The sequence below is a fragment of the Amblyomma americanum genome, chromosome 1 (genome assembly GCF_052857255.1).
Source record: "Amblyomma americanum isolate KBUSLIRL-KWMA chromosome 1, ASM5285725v1, whole genome shotgun sequence".
NCBI classification, from domain to species: domain Eukaryota; kingdom Metazoa; phylum Arthropoda; class Arachnida; order Ixodida; family Ixodidae; genus Amblyomma; species Amblyomma americanum.
In genome coordinates this window covers 93920826-93933989 of record NC_135497.1, presented here as the reverse complement: position 1 = coordinate 93933989, position 13164 = coordinate 93920826, and the positions used below count along the sequence as shown (strand labels likewise).

Sequence of the window (13164 nt, the reverse complement as noted above, 5' to 3'; positions counted from 1 at the left end):
TGTGTGTGTGTGTGTGTGCGCGTGTGTGCGTGTGCGTGCGTGCGTGCGTGCGTGTGCGTGTGTGCGTGTGCGTGCGTGCGTGTGTGTGTGTGCTCTGTTTGCTACGCCGATGGTTCTAATTCCGCTTGGGGCTGAAGTTTTCTCTGCTAGGTATTATTCTGACGGAAAGTTTCGGTATATTTTGCATAAATTCTTCCTTATATTTGCTTCAGGTTCACCGCTATTTCCTTAAAATGCTCGCTTTAATTTGCCGAGAAAGTGAGGTAAAAGTATCTCATGCTTAACATACGTTTTATGTTCAGGCGGAGCTACATGCTTTCTAGACAGCAAGCTGATTATCAATCCGTTCATTCTAACTACGCAAGATTTTTGGTACTAGAAATCTGAATATCACGATGCCCGATATTTTGTTTTACATACTGCGCATACTCCGTTTATAGCGAAGCTCAATCCTGGGCTCTGTTGCAGATGGCCGTTAAGCGTGTACTCATTCTCTCTCAGTTTGTGTCGTGGCGCCATCTCTCGTAAGGGAAAAGAAACGCAATATGTTCGCGCGTACATACCGACTTTTAAAACAGCGCGTTACTGAGGCGGTGATGCTTCATTGGTGATAATGACTGGTGGAAGGAAATTAACATATTTATGAAAGGATGCTTCCTTGCTACGGGCATACCTCGTCCGTCCGTAGCGCAAAAAAATACAGAGAAGAACAAAATCATGAAAACCGGGTGGTCTAATGGGCGCCTCCGCTCAGATAAGTACGCAAATATTCCATATCAATAGCTGGGGTCAACTGAGCAATATTTGCTGCTTTTTTTAGTTAATAAAGGAAACATTAGGGGGCTTCCTGAACGTTACTAGCCGCCTCAACAAGCATGCCCCTATTCTGGCGGAAAAGAGGACAATGGTGGCAAGAAAATTCTACCAGAAGGAGCAGGCATTTGTGTTGCGCCGGTAGCGTGCAAAACGTATATACCTCTGAACAGACCAATATCTGCGAGACCTGCCGACGATAAAGCGCAGCCGCCGTTCGCTCCTGTCGATGCTCGGGCGTGGGTCGGTAACACGAAGATTGCTGCGCTTTCCTCCGGCGAAGGTACTGCTCTTCAAGGCAGGCGTGCGTTTTTGAGGCAGTATTTAGAAAATAGTGAATAGCTTCGTCAATATTGAATACGCCTCCGCTCTTTTTATAGCTTTTTCTTGGTGGCCAATCTCCACGCTCTGCGGGAAGCGGGAGGCACGTTTCTCGACCGCGGGGTGGGAGTGTGCGCATCATCCTTGTCCGCTCTAACCGAGTTGTGCGGCCTTGGTTGTTCGTTGTGTCTGAGACGCAGTGCTATTGGCCTAATACTTGTCTTGAGGGCGGCATCAACCCCATTCGCAATAAGCGAACGTTCGTTAGAAGCGGCCGTTATAAGTGAGCTCGACTGTATATTTATTACTCGCTGCACGTGTTTACACGTCCAGTCAGCCCTCGAACCTTATATCGAACAAAGACTAGAGGACGACAAGCTAAACAAACTCCGCAGACGGCACGCGTTTCAGAAATATTGAACGTACAGAGTCGATCACTCTTGTCTAGAGCGCTCGGGCGGAGTGCTGCGGAGCAAATGAAGTTAAATCTTTTCGCAACTGCTTTGCTAGCGTTAAGGCGCTGATGCCTGTCCGGTTCACATGTCTATTGGGCTTCTCTCGAGCGTAAGCATGACAAGAGAAAGTGAATACCTGCTTTAGAATGTCGCCTTGCTTCCCCCGGACGGCACCGCTCGAGCGCTCTGGACAAGTGTGATCGACTCTTTACACTGCCCAAATTTTCAAGGAACCGTACGGGCGTCGAAACATCTTGTTTTCTTTTCCCCAAATGCTGTCTGGCGTACATGTGATAATTCAGCAATCTTCGCTCCTCGCAAGACGGTGTTCCATCAAATACTTCATTACGCAGACATATGGTTTAAGTGCGGAAGTGTACTCACCACGTCGCGGAGTTGCGGCAACGTCACCGTGCCATGCAATGCGACCTTTGCCACATTTTTCATCGCCTTCAGCCGCAGGGCTGCACGCGCGTTCTCTGCCAAAACAAGCGTCAAGCTCGATCTTCGTCGGGCTACTCAGGCTGCATTGACTGAGAGTCGCGTTTACTCAAACCGCATAAGGTCCAATTCGAGCCACCGTGAGCTGGTGAATTTTTAAGTCACATAGCCTAGCTGCCAGCATTTTTTTTTGCTTGTTTCAGGTGGAACACTGTAACTAAAGAAGAATTGGGAGGGTCAACGAGGAAATATTGTTTATATGATTTATTTCGGCATTTATCCGCGCGATGCACACTGAAAGATTTGTAGTCGCAGTCCTAACGTAACTTCTCAAACGAATTCAACGGATGGAAGAAATATACAGGGTGTCCAGGATAACTTTAGCCAAGAGTTAAAAAATAAGATATTTCAGGTAGGCCAGCGAAGCCGCTTACATACAGCTGCCAGCCGGCTTGCGCATGTAGGAATGTTTTTGTATTGCTCTTGGTTAATTATCAATTAAGATAATTCTTCTAAATGCTTAAATATTGACTTTAGACAGCAGATGTGAATAGCAAAGTTGGAGAGCACCTTCAGAAACCCCCATTTCATTATTTGCGATAACGAAAGCCTCAAGTATATCATTTTCCGAGCACCAAAGGAAGCCCGAGAAATACAAAAAAAAAAATGACGTGAGTAGCGCATTCGCGCGCCACGATTGTGCTCTCTCAAACCTGGCTTGAGTGAACGAAATCGGCTGCGGGTATGGCGCCACGACCCGATTGCTCCGACAGGCCGATATGTCGACGGTGGTTGCAACGCCTGCCCGAGCCAGTCTGCTAGTACGACGGTGCAAATTGCGCTCGGGCGTCGCAACCACCGTCGTCATATCGGCCTGCCGGAGCAATCGGGTCGCGGCGCCATACCAGCAGCTGATTTGTTCACTCAAGCCAGGATTGAGAGCAGCACAATCGTTGCGCGCTAATGCGCCAGTCACGTGGTTAGTTTTTTTTTTTGCATTTCACGGGCATTCTTTGGAGCTCGGAAAAAAGATATAGGTGAGGCTTTCTTTAGCGCATATAAATAAAATGAGGTTTCATGAAGGCGCTCTCCAACTTTGCTATTCACATCTGCTGTCTAAAGTCAATATTTATGCATTTAGAAAAATTATCTTAATTTCTGATTAATTAATTGCAAAACAAAAATTGCCTATGATGCGCAAGCCGGTTGGTTTGATATTTGATCTTTTAACCCTTGGCTAAATTTAGCCTGAACACCCTGTATGTGAATATGTAATGTATTGTGAAACATACCGGAGCCATATTTTTTTTTCTTTTGCCATCGACGATCCTTTCGAAGCCATAGAATGTCATGGCCAAGCCAGACCGCGAGTCGTCTGCACTCTTGCACCAAAACACATTTCGCGCTTTGGACAACAGTTGGGACACGTTTTTAAAGCAATGCTCTTTGAAAAAACAGACCCAAAGAGTCAGCACAGGCTGTTGTTGTTTTCACATCGCAGTGAGCTGGTAACATACGGCGTATGGCGCACGGCGCCCGTGTGTGCGATTTGTTTACAAAAGTAAGGGGGTGCGGATTGGGGGGCATGGAGGGCCAGAGCACGAATCAATACAGCATGCACTCATTGCGCGGTTCAGTTTCAGGTCAAAGCCTTGCGCATTCACGGAAACCTTGGGCCTATTTATTGCCCGACAATTGCGGATATATTGTACTGCTCGTGTTGAAACGCACTGCACGCCGTATTGTTGCCCAGGCGCGTATTTGAAACCCTTAAAGGGCTTTACGGAGGAGTGAGGACTGCAGTTCATTTCCCCTTCATGATATTTGGGCCACTGACGACGACTGAGAAGCCACACAATGCTCTAAAATTATGACAAGGATGCGCATAAAATCGGAAAGCGGCCTGCCACCGTTGGAGCACCATTTATTTTTCACTTTGCGCGGGAGCTGCGAAGCATTATCATTTCAGGATGTCCAGCTTGACTTTTTTTTTTATCCAAGCACAAGAGATTTGTTGACTATATCCTATGTTCCTTTTGTAAATTTATTCATATATGCTTTTAAAGAAGGCGGTTATCTTTGTATTGAGCCTTTCAGTACCATCATGGTTTTGGTTCGTGTCTACCCTTTGTGTACTCATTCTTTATCTTGCTCTGGAATAGACTCTTTCCCACGACACTCCGTCCGTTTATTAAGCACTGCCTGCCTGTAATGATCACTTGTTCCGAAGAGAAGTAAAGCGCGGCAGATATAAAAAGCCCCCCCCCCCCCCCCCCCCACTCGGTTTCGCCGGCGCTCCGCTCCAGCGGCTCCGCACCACGTGACCAACTTCGTCACCAGCCACGGCGCAGCGCGGCGCCGCCACGTTGAAGTCTCGAAATGCTAGCGTAATGTAGCTCTCGCTACAAAAGCGGGAAAGAAGCCGAAATAGTGTGTGTTGTGCAGGTGCGAAATGTGGCTAAAGGAGGTTACGAAAGTCTAGTGCGGCTCCGAAATGTAGCTGGTGACGGCGGCTCCTAAAAACTTGTGTGTGGCTTCCACCATCTATGAGCCGTCCCAGATTGCACCAAGTATTTCTTCAAATTCATTTTGCACTTACATCTACACTCCGAAATACTCAATTTTATAGCACCCTCCTCCGCTGCCACTGTACTCTGTTGGACATATACCAAGGGCACCATAGCGCAGGAGTTGGCGCATAAATTGGGTTTCCATCTCTCCGGCGGCCACTTAATGGAGCTCTCCTCATGTGGCTGGAACAGAATCGCTCCATTGCAAAGTCCATGCTACTTTTCTTTGCCTCGCAGCACTTTTACTAGCATTATTACAAGCGTCGCTCACGAGCTTGAAGTGGAGTCGACCTTTCTTGAACTTGCAGCAGGCGCCGACTTCCTAATACGGGAGGCCGAGGACGACCAAAGGTAAAGGCGAAAATTACGCCGACACAAGCCTGTGGGTTTGGCGGCTGCCACTTGTCATCTCAGGAGCGAGGGGGATAAGCGAAGTATTCAGAGGATGTTCAAAAAGAGCTTTATTGAAAACACACAGCAAGCATTTTTGTAGAAAAACAAAAATAAGCAAGAAGTTACACACACACAGCAAACATTTTGCAAATGAAAATAAGCAATACAGGAAAATGCAAAAAAAGGCAAAACAAGTGCGAAAGCCCTCCATTAGAGAAGAGGGCGCGGCGAGTTGTCATTTTCTGGACTTCGGTGAGTGACACGGCGGTGCTTGTTGAGGGCGCTGCTGGTTGAGAACGCCTTGGGACAGGCAGGGCACTGGAACGGCCTCTCGCCGGTGTGCTTTCTCGTGTGGCCGACCAGGTGAGCCTTCCGCGAGAACGTCGCCTGGCAGATGTGGCACCTGCAGGCCAGGAGCGTGTGTAAAGCTAAACTACACTAGTGTAGTGTTAGAAGGCAAATCCAAGTCTGTCAGCTTTCGGTGGCGAGATCTGGTCACTCTGTACTTGAACGAATACCAAAAAAAAAACTGCGTCTATGTTTACGACCGCCAGGAAAGGCACCGAAAGGGTGATGTGGAAGAATATCGGATGAGTAAGAGAGCATTCGCGAAATGCGTAGCGATGCTCCTTCATTGTCGACAGCGAAGGCATGATTCTTAGAGCGGAATAGCGTGCTCCGTTTACTTGCGTCCACGTCTGTATGGTGATGTGTCACACCTGACACTTTTCAGACGCGACTCAGTGGGGGTCACCTTCAAATCAATCCGCTTTCTGTCCTGTTCATTTATACGCTAAGATTCAAAAGAAAGCGAACACGAGGATAACGCTCGATCACATATACGTAATTCAAATCTGCTCCGAACAATCGAACCCAACGTGGCCAGTTGAGTCTATAGCCTTAGGTTAACGTTACACATGTCACACTGCGGTATGAGACGCGTTTGGCGCATGATGACCCTAGTTGCCTATGTGCCATAAACTCAACGCGCCACAGCACAACTAAAGGCCCGAGTCCATTCGCACTTCCGAGGCGTCGCCCCACGCGCTGGCGCGTTGAACGCCGTGCCGCGTCGGGCGTCGAGAGAGGTACGCATCTCCACTCTCCGGGATCGGGCTCACGTCTGGGCACGCTTAGAATCACGCGCTACGGTGATTTGCTAGAAGCAATTCGATTGCATAGAGTGGCGAGAGGTAGTAATAAGCGCAATAAAGTGGTGTGAAAACGTGTGGAATGTATTTGGTACGCAAAAAAATTAAGCACGCCTTTTCACCGTGATCATGTATCTCAGCACTTGCACAACCCGCAGCGCCATCGACACTCGTTTACTCTATGCTCGCATCCTCGTATCGCATATTAAGGCTCGCCAGTCATAGCGACGGCCGCTTTTCCACTTCAGAAATCAATAATTATTTGTCCAGCATCGCCTCCATCTTCGCTAAACTACACTGGCGAAGAACAAGCCGAATGAGTGGGCAGGTTACCAGAACACCGTGCTTGGTCTCGTTCTGGAAGTCGAACGATCCGTCTTTGCGCCGGAAACTACGTGTGCAGCGCGCGCGCCAAATATCTGGCGGGCAGATCGGAGCTTCGAAGCAACATTGGTGGTGCTGGTGGTGAAAAACTTTTTTAATGTTCAAATAGAGTGTTGTGGAGTCAGAAAACTCCGCTGCATTGTCGGTATCCTCAATTTGGGACTCCGCACGACGAGGCCCCGTCTCGCGCCCGCTTTACCAGAGCCCTTTGAGACTCCAGTGTGGAGCAGTTGAGGAGGGCAGCTTCCCATGCCTCTCGGTTACGGGTAGGGAAGGGGGAAGGTGAGGATTCTTAGTATATTACGACGCCATGTGAAAGATATCGCAGATCTCTCAAAAGTGCGGGCAACGCCCATCCATGTTCGGATCAGTGTTTGACTACGGCAGGACGGAGAAGTGTTCCTGTCTGCAGGCGCCGCATAGTTCTCTCCTCCGCCTTACTCAGCCCTCGGCAGGGGCCAGGTAGAGGCGCTGGCGGTCGGAGTAATGGACTAAAATTTCGCGCAACCGCAAAAGCGGTTCATCAGCTTCTGGGCCAGGAGAGCTAGGATGAGGAGCTCGGTGTGTAAGCGCTCGGGCAGCCGGATCAGTGGCCTCATTGCCTCGTAGAAACTGCTGGCCAGAAGCTCTGATTATCTGCCTGTGGGTTGAATCGGCAGCAGCACGTATTAATGTTCGGGAGGCAAGAGGTGATATTTCCTCTGTCAGATAGTGTTCACAGGGCTGGTAAGAGTGGGATAACCCTTCTCTATTTTCAATCCGCGGCAGCGAGAGCTACATGGAAACTTCCTCCGCTCGCGTTGAATTTGGGGTTCGAAATGACGGCCCATCGACATTCATTCCCCGGTGGACGACAGCGGCCGTGTAGAATCCCGCTGGTGACGGCTGTGTGATGTCCCCATAGGAGACGCCCTTTTTAGATTCATATTGCCTCAAGCGTGCGAGCCCGCGCTTGTCATCTGCCTTCGTGTGAAGCCGTGTCCATGCTACGCGGGAGTAGAGCGACCCAAAGCATATGGCGCCACAGCACCGTGATGTTATCCGTCCCCTTTGCTATGCATATGTGTTGTATGTGTAAGCGGTCTAGCAGGCCACGCCCAGGACCCGTCTGCGAAAGTCGCGCATATTGGCTCATGAGAGGGGCACCCCTAACGCCTTAAAGGCGCTGTGAAACGCCTTACGAGGACAGGACATGAACTCACTTAATCACTGCACTGTGTTGCCATGAAAACCAGAGCCAAATAATACTCTTCTACACGTAGCAGACGACCCACAATCACGCGTCAAATTTGGCGAGCCCTTCCCGGCGACGTTTTCATGCTCGCACCCTCCTCCGTCCCCCGCATCTGCGTATACAAGGTGAGAGGTGGCCATTAGTTAGATTCGTTCAGACGTCAGACAGCTACCGTGGCCCCGGCCAATAAGCCGCATAGCTCCGGCGGGTCGGGAAGCTCCGCTCCCAGTGGGGTGTCGGCGAAGGAGCTCCTACCTTACAGCGTGCAAAAAGTGACGAGAGGAGAGGTAAAGGCGCGAAGACAATGAAATTCAAATTTTAGGTACAGATAACTCAGCTTCTACAAAGCGCATTTAAAAAAATCCTTGCTGGACACTATCCGTGAAACGGCGTGCTTCAATATCCTAGGCATAAGGCAACTTTATTAGAGCCCCCTTCACAGCCCCTTTAAGTTTAGCGTTGGAGGTGGCCACCGGGATGTGCAGTGCTCGCGTTCTCGCTTTCCTCATGATGGCGCCAATGCGCTCGTCTTCCTGTGTGGCGGTGCGAAGGTACGGCACGGCGAAGAGGATCCGGCTGGTCACGAAGGCATGGGTGAGCCATAGCGCGGCCCTGCCCCGCAGGCCACCCCACTAGTTGGAAACGCGGAGGATCATGCGCCCTACCTGTTCGCCTATGCGCTTAAGCTTCGCTAACTAGAGCCTGGCCCACACACAGTCGCTCGACGACAGTCGGTAGCATACGCATCGGCTATGGAGACGGCCCGCTGAAGGCAGTTTTCCATCTCCACAAGGCTCCTCTCGGGGGTCGAGATTGTAATATCATCTGCGTAGAGCACGTATTTTATGGCCCCTACCTGACCCAGTGGGCCGGGGAGATGCATCAAGGCGATGTTGAAAAGGAGCGGCTATTTAACCGCCCCCTGTTGTGTACCCCGTGTACCCATAGCATACAGGCCGTATTCCTCGTCCTCGAACCGAGGGAGTGCCTGATGCGTGTAGAGAAAGTCTCTAACATAAGCGAAGACTTTCGCCCCGAAGTCGGAGGTGTTCAGGTTAGACAGCATGCTACCATGTTTAACATTGTAAAAGGCCCCCTTAAGATCGAGGGCGAGTATGGCCTTGTCATTTTGTTGCATGGCTGTGGGTCGTACTATGTCCCTATGCAGCTGGAGGAGGACATCCTGTGAAGACATTAGTGGGCGGAACACGAGCATAGTGTCTGCAAAGAGGCCCTTACCCTCCATGTATGAAGATAGGCGATCCCGTACCATCGTCTCCATGACATTTTCCTCACACGACGTCAGAGAGATGGGTCTCAGGTTCGCCAACAGTTTCACTGTTATGCGATCCCGACCTGGCGCCGTACCTCGGTGCATTTTAGCCAGGGCTGTCTTTAGGTCATGCAACGCAAAAGGGGTGTCTAAATCTTCATTTGGCTTGCTGGAGTACGCGTTCTCGGGCCCAACCGGGTCTTCTGTGCGGCAGAGATACCTGTCGCACAAAGTGTCCGCAAGTTGCACCAGCGTAGCTTGGCACCCATGCAGAGCCCACAGGAGCTGTTTTTCGTCCTCCCTTTTGTTCCAGCGGCGTCTATGAGGCTGCGAAAGAGACGCCAAGTCCCCTTCGAGCTCATCTGACGCGCTGCAGAGTTGCAGGTTTCTTTCCAATTGGGGTCTTTGAGCTGTGCAGCATAAGCCGCAGCCTGTTCCGTAAGTTGTGCAGTGCGAGCTCTAAGCTTTCACTTCGTCGTTTGCTTTTTCCACAGTCTTGTTAAGCTCCGGCGCGCCTCCCACAGATGCACGAGGTAATTGTCCACTGCGGGGATCTCGTCGCTGGTGTGAAGTGTTTGCGTGTGTTGTTTCTGTGTGTTGATTACCTGTGCTGCCGACTCCGCATAGCCGTCGGAAAATAGTACGGGAGGAATGTCTTAAGTTCGAAATTGCTGCCAATTGGTCATTTTGGCCTGTCCCCAGTTTTTTCGGGCTGCCTTCGCCAAAACCGTGATACGGAGAAGGCAGTGGTCACTGCCTATGGAATCCCCCAGGTTCCCCATGTGGCGTCTGTAGTGTTCCTAATAAGAGATAAGTCAGGGCGCGTGTCACGGGCAACAGAGTTGTCCACACGTGTGGGACAAGCCGGGTCCGTAAGCAACGTAAAACGACGGCTGGAAATGAGCTCCGCCAGCTTGCGCCCCCTGGCTTTCTCGCAGTGACAGCACCAGTGAAGGCTGAGGGCGTTGAAATCCCCAGGGGTTCCTTGTCTGCCAATTTGAATCCGCGATAGAAATTTTCGCTGAAAGTAACGCGCGGCTTATGCCGGGGGCAGTATGCGCTCAGTACATGTATTGACGGGTCGCAATGCCTGAGAGGCAGAACCCTGATCATCGTGTATTCCTGCTCAGTTTCTAGGTCGAGATCGGCCTGGATCGCGATGTACGTCTTATGCACCAGGATTCAGGTCGAGCCCCCCCACCCCCCTCCACCCCCCACTGAAACGAGCTATACCCAGTGAATGTAGCATCATTACCGGACTACTACAGAGCAGGAAGCGCCGGCATGTCCCCGAGGGAGTGCAGGTAGAGCTGGACGTGTGACCGTTTCGTCCAGGCTCTGAAGCCCCTACAGTTCTATTGAATGATCTGGAATCGTTCTAATCTGTTCGCTTTCCGCGAAGATCTTCTAGCGATATTGATTCTTTTTATGGTTCTAGGTACCCACTCGTACCGGAGGCAGGCGCACACAGGGGCTGCACCAACGCCGCGGCCGTCGGGCCGGAACCGCTTTCTTCCGCTGCTTGGCGGGCAGCTGTTTTGCGCTTTAGCTGCGGCGTGTCGCAGCAGACGGTATTTTTATTTGAGAGCTGACCTGGGACTGCACCGCCTTAAGGACAGAGTCAGTCGCCTGGGCCGCAATGTCGAGAAGCATTTCAGCAAATCCGGACCTCAACATATCCTGAAAGGACTCGCGGACCGCAATCATGATTTGGTCCGGAATGGCTGCCACCCGCTCCTGTGTCCGTTCGGCTCTACGCTCCAGGGCCTCGAAGCGGCGAGTGTCAACGGAGGTCGAATCGATCACCGTGTCCGCTTTCAGCCGCGAGACGCTAGTAAGGCAATATTATACGGAGGATTCGTCAGTACCATTCTCTGGCTCAGTGTTTTGCGTGGGCTCAGACGGCCCGGCATGCTTGTTTTCTAGTTCCTGAATTTTACTGGCAAGAATTTGATTTTGGCGCCTGAGCTTTTTACCAGCCGCTGTAGGGAAGATTCGGTAGATTCGGCGGTTTCAGTGGCTCAGGCTGCTCGCGTCTAGCGCCGCGCGCATGCGCAGACTGGTTCTGGCTGACGCGCGGGACGCCTTGCGCGCGGTGCCGCGCGGTGCAAGTGTGTTTAGAGTTCGGGCTTAAGTTGTGACGTTCCGTCCATCTCAATGGCATTGCAATAGGAAAATGTGGCAGACGCCAGCTTTGCTCCTTAGGCAAAAGGCCATCACAACCTTACAACTACCTCGCGACCCTCATTTGGCGCTGCGCTTCTCGCGTTGCATCTTTCTCGCTGCCCCGCTTCTTCCGAGTGCGCTACACAGTCGCCTCACACACTCTGTGCACTTCACAGCTAGCCTCGCGCTACAGTGGAGTGCTAGCGAAGCATCACAGCGCGCTGAGATACGTTCATGCTCGGCAGTGGAGCATCGTCAACAAGTGGGCTCACTGCAGGCAATGCAGCTCTGCGCACGCACTTCCTCCACACGATACAAGGCTGGAATCCAAGTGCCTCCGTTGGTGTCTTCCCTACGCCTTTCCATCTCTTCGCACTACTACGTGCTGCATAACTTCACCTTCCTATCCCCTGTGTGATCGGAACGTGCCTTCCCTCCCAACGTGTCCCATTCCCCCGCCGCTGCTTCCCTTCGCTCTCTGGCGTTAGCTGAGAGTTATGCACCTGCGTTCAGGCTGCGCAAGCAGGGAAGGCGGCATCTGCCAAGTTACGCTGGCGTGGAGCAGCAATAAATTGGTGTAAGCGGGACCGTTCGTTTCCCCGAAAATTTCACGATAGCTGCGCTCCTTCTAACCAAGTATAAGCATAGGATAGAGGAAGAAGGAAGAGAAACACGCTCGTGGCGAACGAACCTGTACGGCCTCTCTCCGGTGTGGGTCCGCACGTGCTCGACCAGGCTCGACTTCTGGGCGAAGCTCCTCTGGCAGACCTGGCACGGGAATGGCCGCTCGCCAGTGTGCGTGCGGTTGTGTTTGGTGAGCTGGCTGCTCTGTCGGAAGGCCGCGCCGCAGTGAGTGCAGACGAAGCGGCAGATACCGTGGCTCCTGCACCCGTGCGACAACAGGGCCTGACGACGATCAAACACCTTGCCGCACAGGTCGCACCAGAAGCCTGTTCCCGCGTCGAGACCCGGAGGGCCGGCGGCCGCCGCTGCCGGAACCGCTTGTGGCACCGGCTGCAGGGTCCCCATGAAACAAGGGTCGACCGGGGGAGCCATGAACTGGTGGTGGGGCTGGTGGTATGGCGGGCATGGCGGGACGTAGGCCCTGGGATCTGAGACCCAGCGACAGCGCAGTCACATTAGATCTCTTTTACATAAGCGAGGTCTTAATAAACGGTGCGCAAATGGTAACAAACAGCATATATGGGAACAGTTATCGGCACTGATTATACTCAACACAAACACTGCGGGTGAAGCAACGGCAGAATTTTACAAACATAAAGTAGATAGCGACATTTGAATACACACACACTGCGAACGTTATAGGCATGCGCACTTATCCACAGACGAAACATCACCCAGCACTCACGTTAGAGAGGCGCTAGCTCACGTTACGGAGGCAGAAAACACACTCGGGATTTCAAATAATTGCAAGCACTCTCACAACGCCATCTGGCCCTCCCAAAAACAATGGCTCGTAAAGGTACACTGGACACTGCACTGAATTCAAAGCAGATATGGCTGGCCGCAATCTAGAGTTCTCGCGGTCCGACACAGCAATTCCGCTACTCAGCGACTACTCAATGATAAAGTCACTTCAGCTTCTTTCAAAAATCTTCGGATGCAGATCAAGATTTTGGAGTGTCCTGCAAGCACTAAGTGCACTTCGCATGGCCAGTCTCCTGCAAGAGAAAACAGCAACGTTTTCGTGAGTATGGTACAGTGAAAGCTATGACGGAATAATGCTTCAAAACACGATCACATCGGGAAAGCAGCTCTCGTGTCGGCAGCGCCTGCAGAAAAAGAGGTGGGATTGTTAGAATGCGGAAAAATCACGCAACCTTCATAAGGATAAGAGCAAAACTCAGTAGCAACGGGGAATGTTCTGCGCTAAATTGTGCCGCAGCGGTTTCGTTTGCATGACCGAGCAAAACTTCTGTCCAAATAGGATCACAAAACGTAA

At 51.5% G+C, this 13164-nt stretch overlaps 1 protein-coding gene across 1 annotated transcript in view; it reads right to left on the bottom strand.

Annotated features, from left to right (window-relative positions):
• The window catches only part of LOC144112027 (uncharacterized), a 67171-nt gene extending 54782 nt beyond the window's left edge, over window positions 1–12389 (bottom strand). Inside the window, exons 1-2 of the mRNA XM_077645133.1 lie at window positions 11893–12389; window positions 5220–5396 (exon numbers count right to left, since the gene is read on the bottom strand). Coding sequence (XP_077501259.1) covers window positions 5220–5396; window positions 11893–12257 — 542 coding nt within the window. The 5' untranslated portion in view covers window positions 12258–12389. The remainder of the gene's footprint in view (window positions 1–5219; window positions 5397–11892) is intronic.
• Between the last annotated feature and the right edge of the window lie 775 nt (window positions 12390–13164).